The sequence below is a fragment of the Ambystoma mexicanum genome, chromosome 6q (assembly GCF_040938575.1).
Source record: "Ambystoma mexicanum isolate Mex_15411 chromosome 6q, UKY_AmexF1_1, whole genome shotgun sequence".
NCBI lineage: Eukaryota > Metazoa > Chordata > Amphibia > Caudata > Ambystomatidae > Ambystoma > Ambystoma mexicanum.
In genome coordinates, this window is record NC_090937.1 from 1611770200 (window position 1) to 1611796201 (window position 26002).

Sequence of the window (26002 nt, forward strand, 5' to 3'; positions counted from 1 at the left end):
AGCGCTGGTGAAACATTGGTACGACCAGAAAGCTTCCCTCATCAACTTTACACCTGGTCAGCAAGTCCTGATCATGAATCCCATAAGGCCTCGAGCTTTACAGGACAAATAGTCAGGCCCTTACACAGTGGTGGAGCCCCTGGGTGAGGTCAACTATTTAGTGGACCTTGGAAGGCCTGGACAGGCTCCAAAAGTGTTTCACGTGAATAGGCTGAAGGCTTTCGTCCCAAGAGTCGAAATCGCAGCACTGCTACTGGCTTCAGATGTTGAGGAAGAGGAGTCTGAACCTCTCCCCGACCTGTTCCAAAGCGGTCCTTCAGATAGCTCCTTTGAGGGTGTCCGAGTGGCCCCACACCTGACTTCTGATCAGCAGGCTGAGGTGAAAAGTTTGCTTAGGCAGTTTTCCCCCCTGTTTTCACAGTCGCCTGGTTTGACACCTTGGTGCAAACATAACATTGACACAGGAGACAGTGTACCTACCAAAAGTAGGGGATACAGGATGTCAGACAAAGTACGGTCTTATATTAAGACCGAGGTCAACAAGATGTTAGACCTTGGGGTGATTGAACCCTCTAGTAGTCCTTGGTCTAGCCCTGTGGTTTTGGTTCCAAAGGCAGGCACTTCTGAATTGAGGTTCTGCGTGGATTACAGGGCTCTGAATGCTGTCACCAAGACAGATGCACACCCCTTGCCTCGAACAGATGAGCTGGTGGATACTTTGGGTGCCTCCAAGTACCTCAGCACGTTTGACCTCACTGCTGGCTATTGGCAAATAGCTTTAGCAGAACCTGCCAAGGAGAAGACAGCATTTTCTACTCCAGACGGCCTCTACCAATTCCGGGTAATGCCGTTCGGGTTGAAGAATGCACCTGCCACTTTCCAGAGGCTTGTGAATCATGTATTGAATGGGTTGGACGAATTCTGTCTTGCATATCTGGACGATATAGCAGTTTTCAGTGACCATGTGAAACACCTCGGGATTGTGCTCCAGGCTCTTCAGAAAGCACACCTGACCATAAAGGCTAGTAAATGCCAGATTGGACAAGGCTCAGTGGTTTACCTTGGACATGAAGTAGGTGGAGGAAGGATACAGCCTCTTCCCAGTAAAGTACAAGCAGTACAAGACTGGCCTACCCCCACTACGCAAACCCAAGTGAGAGCCTTCTAAGGACTCACGGGGTATTACCGCTATTTTGTGGCAGACTATGGCACCATAGCTGCCCCTCTGACTGCCCTCACAACTCCGAAGAAACCCAAGAAGGTAACTTGGACCGACAAGTGTGAGAAGGCCTTCAATGGCTTAAAAGACTCCTTGTGCCAGGCCCCTGTCCTCAGGGCCCCTGATTATCAAAGACCTTTTATCGTGCAGACGGACGCCTCTGACACTGGGATAGGAGCTGTACTATCACAAGTAGATGAGAAGGGTAAGGAACACCCTATCGGTTTTATTAGTCGCCAGCTTAAGGACAGAGCGCTCAGATGGTCCACGGTAGAGAAAGAATGTTTCTCTGTTGTGTGGGCCCTAAGGAAGCTGAGGCCCTACCTCTATGGCACCCACTTCACTGTGCAAACTGACCATAAGCCGTTAAAGTGGCTAATGAACATGAAGGGGGAGAATCCAAAGTTGCTTAGGTGGTCCATAAGTCTACAAGGCTTCGACTTCACTATTGAGCATAGGCCAGGTGTCCTACATAGCAATGCTGATGGGTTGTCCAGAATGTTTAACCGACCTGAACAAGAGACTCATCCAGGGGTGGATTAGTTCCCCCTGTCCATAGTCTGGGAGGGGCGAGTGTTAGGAAAGATTTCGTAATTGTAGGTAATTTTCCTTCCATGTGGCAACCCCTAAACTTTTTGCTGTTGTTTTTCACCTTGTTCTTGACTTTGCCAGAGAAGTGCAGCCTTCTGCCGCACTCCTCTGGGCTTTCGCTCCTTTCTTACGGGGAAACTGACATGCCCTTAAGACAGTCAGTACCTGGGAACGCTGTTTCCCGTAGTTTCTTTTATCATGTTGCGGCTTTCGTGCAACATGACACAAGAGGGCACTGTAAGCTAAGTTACAGCTCTCTTGGGTCTCTAGCCTTCTACAGGCCCTAGATACTCGTTTAGGATTGTATTTGATCGGTGCAAGTAAGTCAGGGACGGGAATGGTGGCAGCGATCGTTTCTTTGTATTTTGAGCTCCTTTTGGCGTTCTAAGCACGTTTTCTGCGCTTAACCCAAAATGGTGGCCTGGCTCCCAAAATGGCCAGCCCACGAGGCTCCTTTGTCCTGTCCGCTGACCGTCTTGCTCCCTTCACCTTCCCCAGGTCGAGCCGACCTGGGGCCTTCCTTATTTGGGCATGTACTTTCCCGCGAAACACAGATGCTTTCGCGGGCTTCTACATGTCTTGTGTGTGCCTCCAGGATGTGGGCTGGGATGTCTGGTCCCAATACACATCCTGGGTGCCAGAGAGTCTAGGGTGGTGTGAATGCCTGGGACCACCGTGGTCCGTGATTGGTCCACGAATGGTGTGAGTGTTGATGAGCGGATCTCCCATTGGGTCCCCTCCGTTTTGGCGCGAAGGGAACCGTGGATAAGAGGGGGCTGGAAACACCACTACCAGGTCGATCTCCTGAGTTCTCACGAACGAAGGAATACAGGAGCCAAGTATCCTGCAACCACGAGGCTGGACCGAGGAATCGCTGGTGACCCGCTGAAGGACTTCTCCTCTGCACTGCTGTCGCCTTGTGAAACCCTTTTCACCTTTGATCGAACCAGAAGGCCTGTACTGGTACTTCGACCCTTGGAATAGCGGGAACAGCTATTCTCGGCATCTTCACCATCTCCTGCCAGTAAGCCTTCGGAAGCGTCTCTGGGCCATCCAGTTGACTGACCAGCTTACACGGGAGTCTTGCTCTGTAACCGCCGCCAGGTTGTGTAGTATTTCGAGTCCTTGTCACTCTCACACGCTTCGTACACTTGGCGTTCCCAGGTCGGAAGTGAGTAGTGTACATTTGGCTCAGATACACACGGCCGCTCCGTCGCCCTGCTGTGGTGTCAAAACTGTGCAGGTTTCTTCGATTGGGACGTCTTTTTACTCAACACGATGACGAGGCGTTCCCTGCTCTTCTGAACCTGCCAGCTGCTGAAACTGACGCGGAGAAGCCCGGGTCTGCTTGCATCGGGGACCGGTGAGTAGCATAGCTAGGATCTGGTCGCCCTCCTGCAGTAGCCCATTGCTTTTCCCCGCTGTGTAAAACAGCACCCTTGTCCGTACTTGCGCTCTGCTTCTGCCCACTGTGGAGGCTGCGCTTGAGTCACGGAACTTGTTCTTCTTCTTTATGCACTAAACTGAACTGCCTGACTTCCTTCGAAGAGCTTCTCCTTTTGCCCGTTGGCACCAGCGCGTGCAGGTACTTTGAGCACAAGGCTCCACTCTTCGCAGGGCTCGGACTTCCATCTAGTTAGGTGCCGCTGAAGGCGAACTGGGTCTAAGCATTATTTCGCACTGCCTGTTTTCCTTCCCTTTTAGGTGGACTACACATTTCGTCCATATAACGCTTGCGACTGTCGTATTTGTATATATATTGTGTTGATATGGTATGTGTTGGCTTAGTATTGTGATATTGTGATTTTCTCGCTACGGTCGTTGTTTTAAAGGCCTTAAAATAAATGTGTATATATTTTTTATATAACAACTGTTTGGAGTAGTTTGTAAGTGATCTTGCTTTGTGTGCTCATTGCGGGCTTTCAGTCACCCTCACCCCTCTTGAGACCTAGTCTTGACCGCCGCGATCGCTACCTTGATTGGTCTGGCTCGTCCAGAGGTTACCCTGTTCCAAGTAATTAGGTTGGCCTTATGAACTTCTGCGCCACCAGGACAGAGTTCAGAAATCCGTCTTAACAGCTATCACCCTTCTCCACATCATCAAGATCTAGCCTACTTAAAGACAACGTTATGTGCTTGTCTGTTATGACATTATCTGGCCTACCTCCTGTTTCCCTCGATAAACATTCTTCAACATTCTCTTTGGTTCTACACCCATCTTTATCCCTTATCCACCTATATAAATCCCTAATCTGCTTCCCTGTATTTTCATTCTTATACTGGTCAAGCTGTGTCTGTATTCTCTGTATCCCTTTCAGCTCCCTGTGGGGTTCTGGTGACCCTCTCTCTTCCTCCAATCGTTCTTGTCCTTCGATCGGCTCTATGCTTCTATAGTGCTTCTGTAGTCTTTCTCATAATCCTTTAGTCCCCTAATTCTATACATTTTTCTTCCCTTCTCCTCATCTCTCATAACTATTCTTACTCTTGCCATCTTTACAACCTATCTACTTTCACATTCTGTATTTCTATCTCCTCTTGTTTCTTCTCTTCTAATCTCTCCTGTTACCTTGTCTCATACTTTCTCCATTCTTCCTTTCACTTCCTCTCTCTGTCCTTCTCTTCTATGTATGCTCTCTCGTGTTCCTTTTCTTTCTTTTCCCGCTCTTCTCTTTCTCGAGCCCCATCAATGCCCTTATCATCTAGTTTGAGTAATATCTGTCCTACCATCCATTCCTTCTGCACTGTTGTCTCTTCCTTCGCCTTATGTTTCACTTCTCTTTCCCTCATTGCTTCTTCCTTTATCTCCATTTGACTATCCTGCCTGCCTTTTCTCTCATCACGCTGTTTACTTTCATCGTGTGTTGACAAATATTTGCGCTCTCTGCTTTTGCTTTCTTCCACATTGTCCTCACTGTTATATGATGGGGGGCTAGTATGTCAGATTAACGTATACCATTTCTGCTTTCAATTCCTTTATAGGATAAAATCCCTGCCTCTCTGTATCTGCGCTCTTGTTTTCAGGAGGGGATAGAGGAGCCTAGGCGATGCATTCACCCCTTTATGCTGATTAAGCATCCACTCCTTTTCAGGCAGATCTTCCTTCTCATTCTGATAGATTTTCCACAACAGAACAGCAGTCTTTTCTGCAATTTCTTTCCCTTATATGTAGCATGAAATATGTTGTAATTTGTGTCATTTGTCACAATACTGTTTTCGACAACGAACACTCCTGAGGCCACGGCATCAGTGTCTTATTAGTGGCACCTTTAACCCATTCTGCGTGATACTGCTTTATTTTGGGTTTATATCTTGGCAGTGTCCTGCATAAATGTAAAAGGGGAGTGTCCCCTGTGATGGTGAGCTGATCTCCACTGTCGATACTTACTAAATCTTGTATTCTTTTATTTATTCTATAAAGTATACTACCTTGATTTATTTGCGCGCGCACCATCAATTGCTGCTTATTTATCAAAAAACAAAAAATATCATTTTTAAACCACTTTAAAAATGTATACATTGATGTTCTTTTTGTTCCTTCGTTTACACCTTCTATCAGTTTTAACCATTTTGTTGTTCTAATATTGATATTCTGAGAGTCTCTTCTTTATTTATTTATTCGTCGTCTTCTGTGATTTTTACCATTCTGAAAAACGTCAACCTTTTGGTTTACAAATCGGAGAATCACCTTCATTTACAATCATTTTATATTTGTTTGTCTAGACAAACAAAAGGTTTTATACTGACATATTAATAACCCCATACACGTGCACTTTTTAAATTTTCTACGTACGCTTTCCTATACTGTGTCTTAGTAAATGTATCTCATCTCACTTTTCTACCCCAGCTTGGAGATTTATACGCACTCTTCTTTATTGGCCTTGCCTCAGGAATCCTTAACACCCATGTGGAGGTTCTAGTGTGTATCCTTGCACCCGCCTTGGGACCAGGAATCGAGGTATATAATTCTCCTCTTGCTAATCCCCAAAAATCCTGTTATTTATATATATATATATATTTATTATAAGTCCTTTCCCATATTTTTGCCACCTTCGATGTTCTACTTACATCCATGCCTCAGGCTCAGCTTGAGTCCCTCGGCATCGACTCTCCCCCAATTGACCAGTTTACCTTCAGTCCGCGGTGCACCTGCCGGGACCGGACAGGAATTTCATCAAAGGGGCACCTGTCGACTGAATCTTCTTACACGTGTACATTGTGCTCTCCACAGGAAGCTCCATGGTATTCTGGCTCATGTTGGGACTAATCAAGAATCAGAGGGTCTAGATCTGGGCCTAGGTCGACTAGACCTGAACCATCCGCACTGCTAACAAAATGTGATCTAGCACCTTGAAGCGTCTCATGTGCTAGAAGGAATTACCAATAAAGATCAAGACCAAAATAACCAGACAGACTCAAAGAATATGTCCCAGTACTACTTTATTATAACATAATATAAAGTAGGGCAAACTGGCAGACATCGGACTGATGCTTGCACACTCACGACTGAACTTGTTTATGCCATGGTTTTATACCGCAATTTACGTCACATATGATGTCATCCTACATGGCAAACAAGGAGGGATTGGTTAGGGGAACATATGTACCTACACTATATGTAAACTTTAGTAACACCATTGGCTACCCCTTATCTGGTGAGTATGCCTCAAACGACCTGTAAATATGTATAATGCGGATTATTGCAGAATGCTACAGTGGTTTGGCCTCTTCAACATTGTATATCAGGTTTCCACACATAGACCTTCTGATTGGTTGGCATGTCTTCCTAACCTTGGACTTTTCGGCTTGTAAGCAGCACGTAAACAGAATGGATACCAGGTGCCTAAGTAATGTCAGACTACTTCCCACTTTCTCAATTAGTCCATTACCTCTCATCTGTCTGGTCTCATGCCAAGGCTACCCATTGTAGTTGACCTCAACGCATGCTCGCTGTTCTGGGACTTTTAAGTTAGTTTAGATACACCATTATCTTCATTTGGGCTTACAGAATAGTCTTTATTTTCAATTTCTTAATCATGTGTGAGGAGACCACGAATGTATCCATTTCGACCTTCTATTTACTGCTATTTGACTCAACTATACTGGGTGTCATTGCTCCTCTCGGCCTCTGGAGACTTGCTCACTCCACTTCACATGGGCTTTTTGTCATCTTTGATTGTCCACTACTTGGCTCTTAAAGATGTTTTCACTTCTGATTAATCTAAGAAATATGCCCTTCATACAGAGCGTATCTTGGATAACTCCCCTGTGCCTTACAATTATTCCTTAAAATAGCATCCTTGATTCCAGGCCAAAAGACTTTTCTTTATTCCTCACACGGAGCTGTTTTTCGAGCATCTCCTGACTCTGCAGCCCTGGTCTGTCTCTTAGGTGGCTTGAATGATTTTAATACAAGTCTGATGTCCATCTTTTCAACATAGCGCCCTAGCCACGTTGTGTTTTCTTCTGCAGCAAGCCTCTACATGCCTCCTCTACCTTACGTTTCTGAGTATATACACTTATTAGTCAATGGATTACTTTATTCTTCTCTATATATACGATTATGTTATCTTTTCGCACATGTTTCTTTTGTCTTTTAGTTACATTGTTACTCTTGAGTATTTTAATTTTGTTTCAGTATGTCGTCATATCTTCCCTTCATGACATCACTCTGACCTTGTCAGATTTCACTTATAGCTCTATGTTGTCCAATGGCGTGTGCAGACATCCTTCCACTCGTTCAGTGAGAGAGTACATTCAATACGGTTGTCTGAGTGCATATTGTATCTCATACACCAGATGCGGTATTGGGATGATGCACAGTGTTTCAGATAGGGATCACCATAGGAGCAGGAGCTCCCGTATTCTCCCGGAGCAGCACCGAGCAGCCCGCTTCTACACACAGCTGATTGAGGTAAGCCAGCTGGCTTTACCCGTTTGATCCGCACTGCATGGATTACTCTTAGCGCTGCATGCGCGGTAATCCCCCACGGCCCCTATCTCATGAGCCAAATTGCAGGGAGCCTGCACTCTTCTGCGACCAACCTACCCCCTCCCCGTGAGTGCACTCCATACCATCAGGATCCACGAGGCCATAGCCATTCCAAGATGGCGTCCCCCACTTTCCAAGCCGAAACTGCAGTCGCATCCCAGGAATCTGCTCAGCCATAGGCTGCGACTACCTACACCTGCATCTATCGGTGACCGGAGGCGTGAGCCGGCCCACCCCGAGGAAGGCCCCCACAGAAATGCTATTGCCTGTCCTAGCCTGTCACATCCATGCATGCCATCCGCCATGTGCCGGAAATGCTACTCAGCTCGCCTTCGACCTGCTCTCAAGGTAAACATACCCACGTTTGACTCTCAAAGACTAGCATAAATTGCCAAACACATTAGCCTACGTGAGAATCGTTCTATCTTGCACACTCGCCAAATCTGAATGCTCTAACCCATGCTAGCAATATTTCTGCATATACGTTCCGCTTCTTTATCCCTTTGACTAAATGATATTGCCCTACTAAGCTGTGCACACAGAATCGTGGCGTAATCTTAATGAACCTCGCAATACTTATGATTGTACCCAAACTCGCCTATGATTCTGTAAATCTACCGTTTGTCTGCGCACACATCTTGCTCAGTAAATACCTGTACAGCACTGTATTACCTATGTATACTTCTATGTTACTGTTCATATAATGACCCACCCAGCTGCATACTAGCCTACTGTACTCCTAGTCACGGATAGCTAGATAGCTCTCTTGGTGCTCCTTAGTCATTAATGGTCTCGGCCAAAATCGGTCTCCTGTGCCAAAATCGAATTTAGCTGGCAGCATGTTTAACCTCATCACTGCTTTTACATAATTTAATTGTACTAATTTAACTGATTTGCATACTAGCCTTCTGCATTCCTAGTTGTACTGAATCTAGCCATACCCAGTTTGCACTTGCATTTTAGCCATATTTTTGCATTTCGAATCTAGGTATACCCTGCTTGCATATGCTCTTAGGGCCTTAATAACCACTTTGATTGTGTTGTGCCTCATGGTCGCTAACAGACCACTCTGACTGTGTTGTGCCTTATGGTCGCTAACGGACCACACTGATTGTGTTGTGCCTTGTGGTCGCTAAAGGACCACACTGACTGTGTTGTGCCTTGTGGTCGCTAACGGACCACACTGATTGTGTTGTGCCTTGTGGTCGCTAACGGACCACACTGATTGTGTTGTGCCTTATGGTCGCTAACGGACCACACTGACTGTGTTGTGCCTTATGGTCGCTAACGGACCACTCTGACTGTGTTGTGCCTTATGGTCGCTAACGGACCACACTGATTGTGTTGTGCCTTGTGGTCGCTAACGGACCACACTGATTGTGTTGTGCCTTATGGTCGCTAACGGATCACTCTGACTGTGTTGTGCCTTGTGGTCACTAACGGACCACTCTGATTGTGTTGTGCCTTATGGTCATTACTAGACCACACTGATAGTGTTGTGCCCCATGGTCATTACTAGACCACACTGATAGTGTTGTGCCCCATGGTCATTACTAGACCACACTGATAGTTTTGTGCCCCATGGTCATTAACGGACCATGCATCTTAGTACATACTGTGACTCTGAATATCATGCTCCATATCACTAGGTGAACCCCTGGTTACATCTAGCCACCCGCAATCTACATTGCATCACCCGAGCCAGACACCCTAGAGAAGTAAGGGAAGTTAATGGTACCAGTTAACTACACTAACCACCATGTGCAGAAACCTGACCTCCCTGACCCTCCTAACTACAATCATGGCCTTTGCTACCTACAGCACTAGCCCCCCCACAGGCAGAAACTTGAGACTTAGGGCAAGACTACCTTGTATATACGAACCCAAAAGAAACAGTACAAACCATATTGTTAGATCCCCAACTATACAGATGCACTTGGATAAGCAAACTCAAGCCAGAACACCCTTAACTCCGACCCCAAATCCCACTCACTTTCACAAAAAGAAACACTGAGTCAAAACAAGCACACAGATAAATCTGCAAGCCTTCCCTTTCCTAAGAATACCCTATCACTTACTGGATCCCTTATCAAGGCCAGATCCAGGGTAGCCCATGCAACTGAAATTGCTGACATACTAAACAACAGTAGCATTGACTTCCTTGCCGTAACAGAAACCTGGCTTCACGAGGCAGCAGGACCCTCCCTGATGTTAGCCGTACCTGACAATTACCAGATCCATAGAGTAGAGACAGACCTAATGCTAAAGGCGGTGGCCTAGCCGTCATCGCTAAAACCACTTTGCCTATCAGACTCACCACCTCACCTCCCTGTGTTTCCTGCGAAGTACTCTCAGCAAAATTGCAACTCTCTAATAACCGCACGCTAACTATTCACCTGACCTATAGGCCCTCAGGTCCCTTGGGAACCTTCGAAGATGACCTTATCACCCTCATAGCGAACAATACCCAAAATCATTCGCAAACGCTGTTGTTGGGCGACTTTAACATTGGCTTTAATGAGCCAGACAACAAAAATGCCCTCTCTATAACAGCTATCCTAAATGACCACGGCCTTACCCAAAAAGTCCTCTCCCCCACACATGCTAAAGGCAGAACCCTTGTCTGGGTATATGAACTTAACTGCAACATAGTCATTACTGACATCACCCCTCAACCATGGACCGACCACCATCTAATAAACTTCACCGCCACACTTGACCTCCTCAGCCCTAAAATTATCAAAATGATACCACCACTCCCCACCAGAAGTAAAAAAGACATTACTACAGAAAAACTCATCCCCCTCCTCCTGCCCACTATCAATGGCCTGAAGGACAATACTGACCCAGACACCCTTGTAGAACCTAATAAAGCTATGTCTCATGCACTAGATACTATTGCACCTCCAAAACTATGCAAAGCTAAACAAGAAGCCCACCTTAATGCTTGGTTCACCCCACAGTTTAAGGACCTTAGAAAGCAGAAACGAAAATCCCAAACTATCGGGCGTAATTCTCCTACCGACGACAACAAAGCTAATTTAACCCAATTCACTAAATATTACAAGTCAGAAATTATCAATACAAAAAAGAAATGTATTCAATGACAGAATTACCAATGCCAAATCTAATACCAAGGAACTCTTTGCCATCCTCCGGGAAATGGAATCTCCCATCCAACCTATTGACACGGTCCCCAAGGACAAGATATGGTGCACTAATATACAGAATGCCCTATCGAATAAAATCTCAACCCTCCACTTAAAATAACTAATAAAAAGGACGCCCTCTCTCCTACTGATCAACAAGCACCTCTAGTGATTGAACCTAATACTATCCCTCCTTTTAGCTTCAAACCTATCTCCATCATCGACACCGAAAAGGTTATCCTCTCACTGAAGCCGTCCAACTGTAAGGGCGACAGTTGCCCAGCTCAAATAATAAAGGACACAGCCAGAGACTTAGCCCCATTTATCTCGAAGCTTATTAACTCCTCCTTCAAATCCAACACAGTGCCAGCCAACTTAAAAGAATCCTGGGTCCTCCCCCTTCTTAAAAAACAAACCCTCGATCCATCCATCCCGACCAATTATAGGCCTATCACCACTGTACCCTTCCTACTAAAAAATATTGATAGAGTAGCCTATCTCCAAATTCAAGATTACTTAGAAGCTAACCATCTACTAGGCTTGCGCCAATCGGGCTTCCGCCCTCTCCATGGCACTGAAACAGCCTTGATAGATCTTAAAAATAAAATGGAGGAATTCAAGGATAGTGGGAAAATAGCGTTGCTACTGGACTTGTCAGCAGCTTTTGATCTGGTGGATCATGCAGTTTAATGCAACCACCTCAAGCTCGCTGCCAATTTCATAGGAGAAGCTATAGCATGGGTCCAATCCATTCTAGCCAATCGGACCATGAGAGTGTTTTCCACCTCTACCTGTGCCGATCCCATCCAAATTACATGTGGAGTCCCACAGGGCTCCTGTGTCTCACCCACCATGAACAATATTTTCACCAAGCCATTGTTCGACAAGTTGGACAGACTGGGCTTCACCTACACAAATTACGCAGATGACACCCAGATCCTCATACCCCTTTCGGGCAACTATGGAGTGGACCTGGCTTTGGTAAATAAAATGTACATCCTCATTCAGGCATGGATGGCCACCCTCTAAACTCACCCCGGACTATGCCTCATTTAACATCAACAATAATACTATTAAGGCTATGCGAGAGGTTAAAACCCTAGGTTTTTACCTCGACTCAGATCTCACCCTCAAAAACCAAGTGAACTCCCTCGCCTCCACAACCACTTACACATGTAAACTAATCCGTACTGCCAGACCCTTCCTGTCCAGTGCCAGTTGCCTCACCTTGGCCAATGCCCTTGTCATGTCCAGACTGGACTATTGCAACGTCTTATACTCAGGTGCTAATAAGTCGGTCATTGACAAACTCCAGAGGTTACAAAATAATGCTCTTAGAGCAGCTTTGAACATCCCACGTAGAGAGCATATCTCCAAACACTGGACCGAGGCCCACTGGCTAAAGATAAAGGACAGAATCCTTCTTAAAACCATTTCTCTCACATCCAAATGCCTCAACAATCAAGCACCCAACTACCTAACTGAAAGAATCAACTGGAGACCCTCTAACCGATTGACAAGATCTGCCAACACCTTCTTACTTGAAGTCCCTAGATTCAAACTTACCACGGCGGGTGGATCTAGCTTCCCAGTTAGAGCTGCACAATCATGGAACATACTCCCACCTGACCTTAGACGCCCTCTACCCTACACCAGATTTAGATCTAACGCTCTCAAATGGCTGCACAATAATGATATATAACAATATTCACCCTTATCTAGCTGATCACGCTTTACACTTGTTAAGACGATATTCTTCTGTGCTTACCCAACGATCCTATATGCACTGTTTCACCTGTTTCATTTGTTGTAAGTTACCACTGTTCTGTAATAGCCTGTGTCAGGCATTGTAACTAAGTTTCGAGTCTACTTGTACTGTTGGGCCCAGCTGCCCACGGGCTCGGAGCGCATTACCAAATAAATAAAAAAACAAACAAACAAAATAGGGCTCTTCTCCTGCTGTTCCAGTATGACGTAGGTGAGGGAGCGGGAGCTAGGGATGACGCGTCCATCTGCTCCTCCACAACTGCATCTCAAAGAAGCCTCAGGTCTCTCCAGATTTGCTACAATATGAGGCCAAAGGTGCCCTGTGCAAATCCGAGAAGCTCACAAGCATCTGTTTCCCCTTAATCAGTTTATAAAAGTACGCTCCAGAAGACCTCATTAAATAGATCTTCACTTTATTACGTAATGGGTTCCTACTTTTTTGCAGACAGCTACATTTTGAGTTTTGTTAGTCCTAAACAGCACTCAATGTTTAGAGCGCAGTAACAGAGAAACCAATTAAATGTGTATTATTCAGGATCAAATATAAGGATATATTTCTTACATGGAATTCTTGAGAAACATTAAATCTAGAAGCACAATTGAGGGTAACGTTGATCAAATATATGAAAGGAAATCTAGAGAAACCTAAGTTTGGCTGCAGCATCCAATGGCACAATTCATTCTGATGCAACAGATGCAAAAGCAAAACATGAAAGGCCATTCATTTGTGTGGATTGCAAAAACTTCAAACAAAACAAAAAAATGATAGCACCTACTCCAAAATAACCTACAACTGACTTTCTCTATATTGCATCTGGGTTCCCTTTGGGAGTTGTATCCTCGTGAACCCCGTCTTTGGTTCTTTGTCTTCAAATGCCCTTTGCAGAGGGGATTATATATGCGTTGTGGTATGGGATGCCGCAGTAACCCACAGCAGATGCGAACCCATGATCTGCCAGTCCTGCCCCATGCAGGGAGCTGGGACTAGCGCTGCACGCCACTGCGCCCGGCAATGCAACACAATGAAAAGTCTACAATGGATAAAAAGCATCCAAGCTGTTAATCACACATTAAGAAGGAATCTCGTGAAGATCATATACAATTAAATATGTCATGGAACTATATGCCGAGCCACGTATGTGGCACATATGTTCGTCAAAGCACTATGAAATGTTTCAGATCAAAGTCTGTTGGTATTTCTGCTCCAGGCAATACTGTGTCAGCCATGAGCATGGTCAGTAACTTGATATCTGGACTGGTCAGAGAAGGACTGGCCCGCTAAGTAGGATCCAGGAAGAATGAGCAGAATGGATTAGCAGCAGGTGTGAGGTGCCAGTAGTTGGGGGACACAGGATCACTCCATAAAGTATGCAATATGTGGCGAGTGAGGGGGTACAGAATGAAGACGTGGAGTGAGGGTAATGGGAGGAGAAGTGCGGAAGGAGGAGCGAGACGGAGACCGGATTATGTCTAAAGCACATTGGCCCTCATTACGACCCTGGCGGAGAGGGTATTACGCCGGCGTAGTGCCTGGCGTACCTGTCCGCCGTACTACGAGTTCCCGTAGCGCCATGGAGGATTTTTACGCCTGCTTTTAGCAGGCGGTAAAATCCATGGCGCTACGGGACTCGTTGTTAATTACGCCACCGTATTCTACGGTGGCGTAATTAACGCCTTCCCCACTCCCATTATGCCCTATGGGGCAAAAATGGGAATGGGGAAGGGTAAATGGGGATTGGGGATTTACCGCCCCGCCAAGGTCGGAATGGGGCGGTAAATCCGCCAACCACCCTGGCGGAATTGGCAGCTTAGCGCCATGGACCATGGTGCAAATTACACCATGGTACTCCGCCAGGGTCGTAATGAGGGCCATTGTCTATAAGTGAGCTGGGTCTATATGTGCACTTTCATAATGAACAGATAGGTTCAAAGTAACCAGAAGCAGTGTCGGGGCTGCAGGCGAAGCGCATCGCACGGGGACTGCATAAGGCAAGCGCTGTCTGAATGAGTGCAAGTCAGCACACGAATCAAACGGGCAAAGGAGAAGAGAGGGGGATCAAGCAGAGGCTATATCAGTATTGGGGTCACCCAGTAAAAGAGTGGAGGCAAGAGCATGTTGAGAAGGTGGGGGCAGGTCGTAGATTCAAGTGTGCAGTGGTCAGGCCTTGCTTTCATCGAGCACCCCAAGGCCTTTGGTAGAAGTTGTAAGACCTATGTTATGGTATGTTATGTTATGTTGACTTATAGAGCGCACGGTCGATGAGGCATCATGGTGCTAGAGAGGGAAAGTCACACATAGAACAACACACTATAGACAAGAAGCAAACAGCTCGAAACAGATATGTTCTTAACGCTTTACGAAAAGCAAGATGATATGACAGCAGTTTCATAGAAGGAGGGATAGTGTTCCACAATTGTGCTGCTACAATCGAAAAGGCGTGGCCGCCCACCCGAGTCAGTCGAAAGGAAGGCACACAGAGTATGCCAGCCGCCGTGGACCGCAGGGGGCGGTTAGGGACATAACACTCAAATTTCACACACAGATACTCTGCATCCTGGTCATTTAGGGCATAATGTATAGTGCATAGCGCCTTGAACTGGATGCGCTGGGCCACTGGGAACCAGTGAAGGGCACGTAGGACAGGGGATATGTGGGACCCATACAGGATATCAGTTGCCACCCTGGAATGATGGTTGACCATGGGTTCAACCCTTCCACAAAGCATCTCAGGCCACAGTGAGTGGGCTAAGTTAGCAGTGACGGGCAGCAAGCATGACTAAGTCAACGGGGTGATCCACATTTTGGGGAAAGCTTAGACGGTGAACTGGGGATCATGAAAGCTGAGATGGTCACCAATGAAGGACTCCTGGTTACCTAGTAACTGGGTTTCTAGAGAACAGGTGCGAGAGTGATAGACAGGGAGGCCGTGGAGTGGGGAAAGGCCATTTATAGTGTGGCAGTCAGATGGGTAGATTATAGTAGGGCAAGAGAGATGACTGGGGAACCTTTTGTGGGTGATGTATGATGCAGGGATGTGAGTTACTAGAGTGTGTAAGTGCATGGTGAGTTTCCGACTTGAGCGTCACTGATGCATGAATCGCGAAGGGGTGATGAGTAGCAGTAGGAAGTATGTCCCGTAGGGCCAGATGAATGCAAACGCCCAGCAAGTGGTTGTATGGGGTAAGGGATAGTGCATCAGTACATTTGTGTTGTTAGTAATAATATTCAATGGGGGCAGTAGAGGAGCAACACAATAAGTAATCATCATAGGTGACCATGCATTCAATGGGGCCCGTAGCCAATCATACATTCAATGGTCAGTAGGTGTCCATAGTATTAAATGGGGTATATAGATGGTTAGACTCTTAATGGGGTTAGTAGAGAAACAACGCCATTGGTGAATGACCATGCAATCAATGGGGTTCATGTGATCAGAGCATTTAATGGGGTCAGTAGGTAACCATAGATTCAATGGGATCAGTGGGCGACAAAAATATTCAATAGGGACTGTAGAGGACCAACACTTTCAATAGCGTCAGTAGGTGATCATACACTTAATGGGGATGGTAGGCAGCCATCGATGTATTCAATGGGTCTGTAGGTGATCATACACTTAATGGGGATGGTAGGCAGCCATCGATGTATTCAATGGGTCAGTAGGGGATCATACACTTAATGGGGATGGTAGGCAGCCATCGATGTATTCAATGGGTCAGTAGGGGATCATACACTTAATGGGGATGGTAGGCAGCCATCGATGTATTCAATGGGTCAGTAGGGGATCATACACTTAATGGGGATGGTAGGCAGCCATCGATGTATTCAATGGGTCAGTAGGGGATCAACGCATTTAGTTTGAATTATTTTGTTGTTCATTTATAATGCACTTATTACCAGTGAGTGGTTTCTAAGTGTGGGATCGGGATTCAAACCTCTGTTGCGCTGCGTTGTCTAGCTTCCAAGACAAATGCGTTGCTGCTGAGCTATCATCCTCCCTACCCCCACCCCAGAATTCAGTGTGGTAGCTAACCATACCTGCAGTGCGGTTGGTGGACGACCATATAATTACTGGGGTCAATGTGTAATCAAAGCATTCCATTGAGTCTGACTCAGTAATCAACCATACATTAAATGGGGTCAACAGGTGACCATATATTTAATGGGATAATGGGAAACCCTAGACGCAATCGGGTCAGCCGGTCACCATATGTTGCTCGGGGAGAGCAGGTGATAACAATTATCAAACGGATTAATATGAGTGACGCATGAGAGCCGACGTGAGACTTGGGAGAGTTGCAGCAGCATCGGATGGAAGCCATAGTAGAGGACCCTGCAGCAGAAGACATGGCAGGGAAGCAAGTGCAAGTATCATTAGATGGATCCCAGGTAATCTGCAGATCCAAAGCCCGCCAGATAATGTACCCAGAGTCAGCGCATATAATATACACATCATTCAGAAAAATGTTCACTGGAGCAAACTCGAAGATGTGTTTGAGCACATGTATGTGAATGCGCCGGAGCAATACTTTGCGCATCACATGTCCATGGATACCTCAAACAGGGTCTTGGGTTTCCTGCAGATCAAGTGCAGTTCTGGGGTGCCCCAACTATTTTCTCCAGTGCACATATTTTGAATCAGGTTCTCAGGTCTGTGCTTCCTCTAAAGATACCTATTGCCCATTTCTCAAAGGATTGCATTGCAGCACATCAGAAAATGCACCTGAGCACCTGTGCATGATTCTCCATGAAACTAAAGCACAATATGGAGATGCTTGGAGCATCTTTGAGGTGCTCAGGTGCACATGTGATGTACATGGAGTCGCTGGAGGCCATGCCAGCCACGCTCCAGGCTTTGCCATGTGTGTTCCAGTTCAGGCTTTGTGAATCAGGCCTCGGGTAGTGCGTAACTGATGCTCGCGCACATGTCCTGATTTGCTCCAGTGTAAATCTTAGTGAGTGAGGGCCGATGTGTTTATCCCTAATACGACCCAGGGTTCCTCTCTTGGCAGTAGAAGCAGAAGCGGTACATTTTCTCTGAGAGGTGTCACCGCTACACTTGTGGTGAGAGTGTGGTTGTCATGGGCGTGCTATAGAGCGATGGTGCAGGCAGTGCGCAAAAACAGAGATATTTGTGCACATTTCCATAAATGGCAATTCCCTACATTACCAAAAAGATGCACACTTCCTTGGACTTGCGCCTTTGCTTATTTCCGTTGCTCATGAATTTGCACGTGGCCAGTGCACACGGCTCATGCACGGAGGACAGTGAGGGTGGTGGGAGCAAACTGAGTAGTGGAGAAGTCGAAGGAGAGATGGTGAAAGTCAACATGATGGTGGAAAGCTTAGCCTGGTGGATTATGAGTGTAGAGAAGTTGAAGGAGAGATGGTGAAAGTCAAAATGATGGTGGAAAGCTTAGCCTGCTGAATAATGAGTCTAAAGAAGTCAAAGGAGAGACAGTGAAAGTCAAAATGATGGTGGAAAGTTTAGCCTGGTGAGTCATGAGGCTAGAGAAGTCGAAGGAGAGATGGTGAAAGTCAACATGATGGTGGAAAGTTTAGCCTGGTGGATCATGAGTCTAGATAAGTCGAAGGGGAGATGGTGAAAGTCAACATGATGGTTGAAAGCTTAGCCTGGCAGATCATGAGTCTAGAGAAGTCGAAGGAGAGACAGTGAAAGTCAACAGGATGGTGGAAAGCTTTGCCTGACGGATCATGAGTCTAGAGAAGTCGAAGGAGAGATGGTGAAAGTCAATATGATGGTGGAAAGCTTTGCCTGGCAGATCATGAGTCTAGAGAAGTCGAAGGAGAGATGGTGAAAGTCATTGGGAGAGAAACCATCCTTAAACTGTCCACAACCTTGGGCAGTATGATAATTGCCACACTGGGACACTGGCATGGGACAATAGAGGGTTGGGTGTTTATGATGTACTAAAAAGCCTTCTTGCTGGCTTAATCAAGAGTCAGGGACTCCCTGCACGAGTAGGGGGCTGTGTGGGCAGGCCTGGAAGCCAGAAATAAATAGCCAAATGATGGCTTAATATATTACGAAGGGATGGATTGGCATTCATTAATGGTCTCGTAGAAGGCGACTATCTCCACTATTACTGGTATTATATTATTATTATTATTATATTTATTGACGGCTGACCTAGCTTCGGGAAGCACTGGAGCACTCTACAGTAATAGGAGGGAGAACACAGCGAGTGAAGCAGAGAAAAAGGGAGTGGGGAACTAACAGGGGTGGTCGAGGGTGGGCAATTGGCAGTGAGGAATCTACAAGCAACCAGGTGGTGGGGAGAGAGTGAGGAGTGGATCACCCAGTCTTGACCAGTTTGGAGAGATGAGAGTGTGCTGTCTGAGGTGTTAGAGAGGAGCCATTCCTTGAAGAGGAAGGTCTTGTATGTCTGATGTTTTAGGGCAATCAAATACGTGACTCCATGTCACCTAGACACTGCTGGGGTTCTTTGGATTGTCTTTGTTTTCTGGCATGTTCGTTCAGCTGAAACTACAACTCCCAGAATGCAATAGTTTGTTACATGAAAGCACAGAACTAGATAAGGTGTACAGGTGACATGCAGTCACAATGCCAAAATATTCTTTTTACTTGTAAGCAAAAACAAAATGGTAAGAAGTAAAAAATACCATATTGCCATTATGTTTGTTGCAGCCCCAGAGGTTTTAGGCGAGGAGCCAGCACTTTGGAAAATGGAAGCTTAAGGAATGAGCTGACTTTGTTTCGTGTTGAATGCGCCCAGGAGCAATGTATTTGAGTGTATGTGTGTGTGTTGTTTACAGTGAAAACAATGTATATGCAAAGGTACAAAGCAAGCATTAACAAAGCCCCTAATGTTGGCATGCGTAGTGACAATGTTTACTTTGTTGCTATTGTGGGCATTGAGACAAATGCACTTTTACCCTCACAATTTGCCTATTGTTACAATTGCATGTCCAAGTTACCATCATTTGCTATTTTCTGCCAGGGTACACCCCCATACATATGTACATGTACACACCCCACCCACTACTACCTGACTGTATTGTATAGTATATGCATCTAATCTGTACTCACTCCTAAGGCCACCTTGAAGCCTCATGTAACTAAGCTCCTCACATGTAACAGCGCCTCGATACCCAGGGGTGTTTGTGTGCTATATACATTTAAATAAAGAAATACATAAAATACTCACGACGTATGTCATCATAAAGTAAGGTACTTGCATCATTGACAGGTACTCATACATATTGCCAGCTTTTGCCATTGTATCACACACACAATTTACCGTATTGTTCTAGGGAACTTTATACTTGCAACAGATAAAATGTGCTGATTTTATAGCGCTCCATGTAGATGCGCCATTTCTAAACTCTGTAATAATGAGAGCTATTGTTCGCTAATGGTACTTGATTCATTGCCCGCAGAAGGAGGAAGGGTCTCGTCAGCCCAACCATGCTTTCAAACTTGCAACAATCCACCATCCCTTTCAGGAATGAGTAGTTTGCACATGAGCTATCCATCCGGTGAGCAACCATTTGCCCGAAGTTATTATTATATGCCCAGGTACTCACACCGTTAGGCAGCTATTGCCATCACATGCCTAAGTGGCCTTTTCATTTTGTGCATATTTCCATCTTTACTCGTACTTTCACTGTATAGTAGATGGTATGTATTTATGGTATCAGGTAATAATGTCCCCATACATAATGCCCCCATACACAATGTCCCCATACATAATGTGCCCATACATAATGTCCCCATACATAATGTCCCCATACATAATGTCCCCATACATAATGCCCCCATACACAATGTCCCCATACATAATGTGCCCATACATAATGTGCCCATACATAATGTTCCCATACATAATGCCCCCATACACAATGTCCCCATACATAATGTGCCCATACATAATGTCCCCATACATAATGTCCCCATACATAATGTGCCCATACATAATGTGCCCATACATAATGTCCCCATACACAATGCCCCCATACACAATGTCCCCATACATAATGTGCCCATACATAATGTCCCCATACATAATGTCCCCATACATAATGTCCCCATACATAATGTGCCCATACATAATGCCCCCATACATAATGTCCCCATACATAATATCCCCATACATAATGCCCCCATACATAATGTCCCCATACATAATGTCCCCATACACAATGTCCCCATACATAATGTGCCCATACATAATGCGCCCATACATAATGCCCCCATACATAATGCCCCCATACATAATGTCCCCATACATAATATCCCCATACATAATGTCCCCATACATAATATCCCCATACATAATGCCCCCATACATAATGCCCCCATACATAATGTCCCCATACATAATATCCCCATACATAATGCCCCCATACATAATGTCCCCATACATAATATCCCCATACATAATGCCCCCATACATAATGCCCCCATACATAATGTCCCCATACATAATATCCCCATACATAATGTCCCCATACATAATGTCCCCATACATAATATCCCCATACATAATATCCCCAAACATAATGTCCCCATACATAATGTCCCCATACATAATATCCCCATACATAATGCCCCCATACATAATGCCCCCATACATAATGTGCCCATACATAATGTCCCCATACATAATGTCCCCATACATAATGTGCCCATACATAATGCCCCCATACATAATGTCCCCATACATAATATCCCCATACATAATGCCCCCATACATAATGTCCCCATACATAATGTCCCCATACACAATGTCCCCATACATAATGTGCCCATACATAATGTCCCCATACATAATGTAGCCATTGACAACATTATATATGGTGACGGGTTGTGGGGATGTCCCAGGCACTCCTTGTAAAAAAAAACAATGGGGTTTGCAGGGGTTTCCCCCGCATGTTCAATGTAATAATGTCTCTGCAAAAAACAGTGACCTTTTTGTCAGGAGACGATTTGCGGGGACATTATTACATGGAACCGGATTTATTGCACATTGGTTTAATACAATATCACTTTACCCAAATATCTTTTCTATGGAGCAGATGTTGCTGTTAATTGTTCATGCGCTCCCACCATTTTGGCAGGTATTGTTAAAATGTGGGTCTAGGTGCGCACATCATATAACAACATGACTGCTTCACCTCATAACCTACCTACTCTTCTCCTCGTCCCCGATAGCGCTTTGAAGCAGCTTCAAGACACTTTTTTGACTTTAAACTTGATGTAGTTGGGAACTGCCCCTTTTAACCCATTGCCCAGCTCTCTTTCCATTCCTCCCAAGCTGCGGGTCAGTCGCTTCTCCAAGCAACCTGTTGTGGGTAGACCTTTTTCTTCAGCTGGGGCCTCCCTCTGGACCAGCCTCCCTGCCTCCCTGAAACTTGAGGAGAACTATCACTGGTTCCGGAAGCACCTCAAGACCTTCCTCTTTGCTTCTGCTTTCTCTCCTCCGCTCCCCTGCTGATCACCTGTCCGATCCATGCCCTGGTCACCTGGCCACCCTCTGTTCTCGGGCCCAGGTCCCCTCCCCGCCAGTTGCACACCTGCACTGCCCGCCTGGCAACCCCTACACTTGGGGACTGTTTCATTATCCCTACCACCCCTACTAGCACTTGACCCCTGATGTCTTTTCTTACCCATGCACTTACCACCAGCTGGCCGCACTTTTATTTATTGTCTTATTTTTTTCTGTTATCCTATGTACTGCACTGCCCCGCCCCTTCCTTTCCCCCTGCACTTTTCCCCTTCCCTTGCCCCTTGCACTTGCTCGATCTCAATGTCACCTGGCCTAGTAGGATCGTTGACTATCTTCCCTCCGTTTCCCCTCCCTTGCCTTATCGCGCCTTAAAACACTTGCGTATAGGAACATTATAAAAGCTATATCATATCCCTTTGTGCCTTAGGAAGGGCCCTTGGCGCTATTTTCGCCAACTGAAGAGAGCTATTGGTTCTTGCTACACTTTCAAGTGTGCGCACACTCAATGGAAACATTACAAAGCACCAATAGCCCCCTGCATTTAGATAGTAATTAACAAAAAAACTGGATAATAAAAGTAAATTCCTGTTTGTAAAAGGGTATCTGGTCTTTCCGTCTAATGCCATTGTATCTAATATCATTCCATCAAATTATTTCCATCTAAAAACTTTGCATCTAATGCTTTTCTTTGGGGGTAAAGGGTCAATTTTTGTTTAGGTGCATAATAAAGGGTAACCCCCCCCCCAAAAAAAAACATAAATAAATAAACAAATAAAAAATGCATTAGATGTAAAGTTTTCAGAAGGAAGAAATTCGATGGAATGGCATTAGATGGAAAGACCATAAACCTGTAAAAATATTGTATACATCGCTGCTTACCTATTAATTTTAAGTACAGGCCATTACAATGTTATTTAAATTGCAATGCTTTCATGATGTTGCGGTGGGAGTGCAGCATGGGGAGTGCAGTGTGGGGGCAGCAGCAGCGGAGCAATGTGGGGGGTTTGGGGGAGGGTATATTTAGGTGATTCGCCCTGGCCACAATGTTGTCTAGAAACTGGCTGGGCTGAGTAATGTCATTTTTTCAAAGGTTGTATTTCTACACCTGGACCTGTATGAGATGGCTGCATGACCCCATGCTGTCCCTACTCCCCTCTACTCAATATGTTTCTATGTCAAGCTTGCTCACTTGACCATATTGAAAAGCTGCTGATCAAAGGATAGTTTCACAAATGACTGTGCACATTCAGTGCACAGGCGCTGGAATGGTTCAAAGGCCACACTTGTGTAACTCGGCCCCATTGTTAAGCAGAGAGCAGCTCAAATGCGCATCAATGATATGCAAAGGTCAGGTGTCTGCAAGCTTTGGCCTTTGGACTACATCTCTCATCAGCCCCAGCTATCATAATCAATGGTGAGGGATCATGGGAGTCATAGTTCAAAACATCTGGAGATGCACATTTGCAGATCCCTGGCTTAGGTGATGGCTTGGGAGATGCTTTCCTTGACAATAAGGACGAGTAAGGATCCCCCTCCCTCAGTGCTAAGCATGTCCTATGGGTGAAACTCCAGTCTCACTGCTCTCTCTTTCTCTCTCCTGTCTTCAGTACCGGCAGAACGAGTACAGCCAGATGAGTCGCCTCGCCATGTCCCCGACGCACAGCATCTACCTCTGCGTGCGGAACTTTGTGTGCAAGATCGGCGAGGAGGCGGAACTCCTGATGGCCCTCTACAACCCGGACAAGCAGAGACTGATCAGGTCTGTGAGAGGGATCTCAGGTGACGCCCATGGGCCAGGGCCGGTGTTTGCATGTTGTTCTCTTCTGTGGGCATAGTGGAGACCCTCCATAGCCACTCGGTGTTGCCTATCCCGAGGCCCGGGCTTAGTGGAGACCCTGCTGTGCCTTTGCGCCAAAGCCATTCGGTGTTGCCTATCCCGAGGCCCGGTTTGGTTGGTTGGTTGGCATGGCTAATTAGGGAGTTCAATGTTTGCCCGAAGGCCTCTTGGCACTCGGGAAAAGCGCAGAGAAATTACGTGATTACACAGTAGGACGGAAAAGTATTTAGGATATGACCATTGGCATAATACAATCAAAGTAGCAATTCTCCTCCAAGGTACCAAATGTTCTTATAAATAATTATTATTCTTGCTGCTATTTTATGTATTTATATTTGAATGTATGCAGAAATCATTACCAAATTACATTATAACTAGTTAGCACATTATGCCCAGTTGACCCATCATGCCATATGCCTAGTCAATCACCTCAGTGCAATCATTTCTGGTTTATATCAAGCACGCTGCAGATACATTCCAGTTACAACTAAGCCCTACATCATGGCCTGTTTACATTCCGTTCACTAAACCCATTATTACCCAGCCAGTAGTGCCATCTCCCAGTATGCTTTACCTTGCGTTGCTGGTGCCTGAAGAAAGAAGGCCAATGCTCCTGTAGATGGTCTAGGGCATTACTTGCCGTACATTACCAGCCCAGCTCCACCAGTCTAAAAGCAGACACGCCTGGGTGAGACCTATGACCGCACTTCCTCTGGGAAACGCTTCATAGCTCATGTACCTTACTTGCCGTACATTACCATCCAACTCCACCAGTCTAAAAGCAGACATGTCTGGGTGTGGCCTATGACCGCACTTCCTCTGGGAAACGCTTCATAGCTCATGTACATTACTTGCCGTACATTACCAGCCCAACTCCACCAGTCTAAAAGCAGACATGTCTGGGTGTGGCCTATGACCGCACTTCCTCTGGGAAACTCTTCCGAGCTCATGTACATTACTTGCCGTGCATTACCAGCCCTGTTCCACCAGTCTAAAAGCAGACACGCCTGGGTGGGACCTATGACCGCACTTCCTCTGGGAAACTCTTCCGAGCTCATGTACATTACTTGCCGTACATTACCAGCCAACTCCACCAGTCTAAAAGCAGACACGCCTGGGTGTGGCCTATGACCGCACTTCCTCTGGGAAACTCTTCATAGCTCTTGTACATTACTTGCCGTACATTACCAGCCCAGCTCCACCAGTCTAAAAGCAGACATGTCTGGGTGTGGCCTATGACCGCACTTCCTCTGGGAAACTCTTCCGAGCTCATGTACATTACTTGCCATGCATTACCAGCCCTGTTCCACCAGTCTAAAAGCAGACACGCCTGGGTGGGACCTATGACAGCACTTCCTCTGGGAAACTCTTCAGAGCTCATGTACATTGCTTGCCGTACATTACCAGCCCAGCTCCACCAGTCTAAAAGCAGACATGTCTGGGTGGGACCAATGACCACACTTCCTCTGGGTAACGCTTCATAGTTCATGTACCTTACTTGCCGTACATTACCATCCAACTCCACCAGTCTGAAAGCAGACACGTCTGGGTAAGGTCTCTGACCCCACATCCACAAGGAAACTGTTCATAGCTCCTATACATTACTTGCCATACATTACCAGCCCAGCTCCACCAGTCTGAAAGCAGACATGTTGGGTGTGGCCTATGGCCGCACTTCCTCTAGGAAACTCTTCATAGCTCTTGTACCTTACTTGCTGTACATTACCAGCCCAACTCCACCAGTCTGAAAGCAGACATGCCTGGGTGGGACCTATGACCCCACATCCCCAGGGAATCTTTTTATAGCTAATGTACCTTCCGTGCTGTACATTAACAGCCCAGCTCCACCACTTTGAAAGCAGAAATGCCTCGGTGTGGCCTATGACAGCACTTCCTCTAGCATCCTCTACATGGCTATGTACACTGCTTGTCATACATTACCAGCCCAGCTTCACTGGCCT

General features: G+C 45.9%; 1 protein-coding gene across 1 annotated transcript in view; it reads left to right on the plus strand.

The window, feature by feature from the left end:
- The window catches only part of LOC138516908 (dedicator of cytokinesis protein 2-like), a 2920848-nt gene that overhangs the window by 263817 nt on the left and 2631029 nt on the right, over nucleotides 1-26002 (plus strand). Inside the window, exon 8 of the mRNA XM_069632364.1 lies at nucleotides 23812-23963. Coding sequence (XP_069488465.1) covers nucleotides 23812-23963 — 152 coding nt within the window. The remainder of the gene's footprint in view (nucleotides 1-23811; nucleotides 23964-26002) is intronic.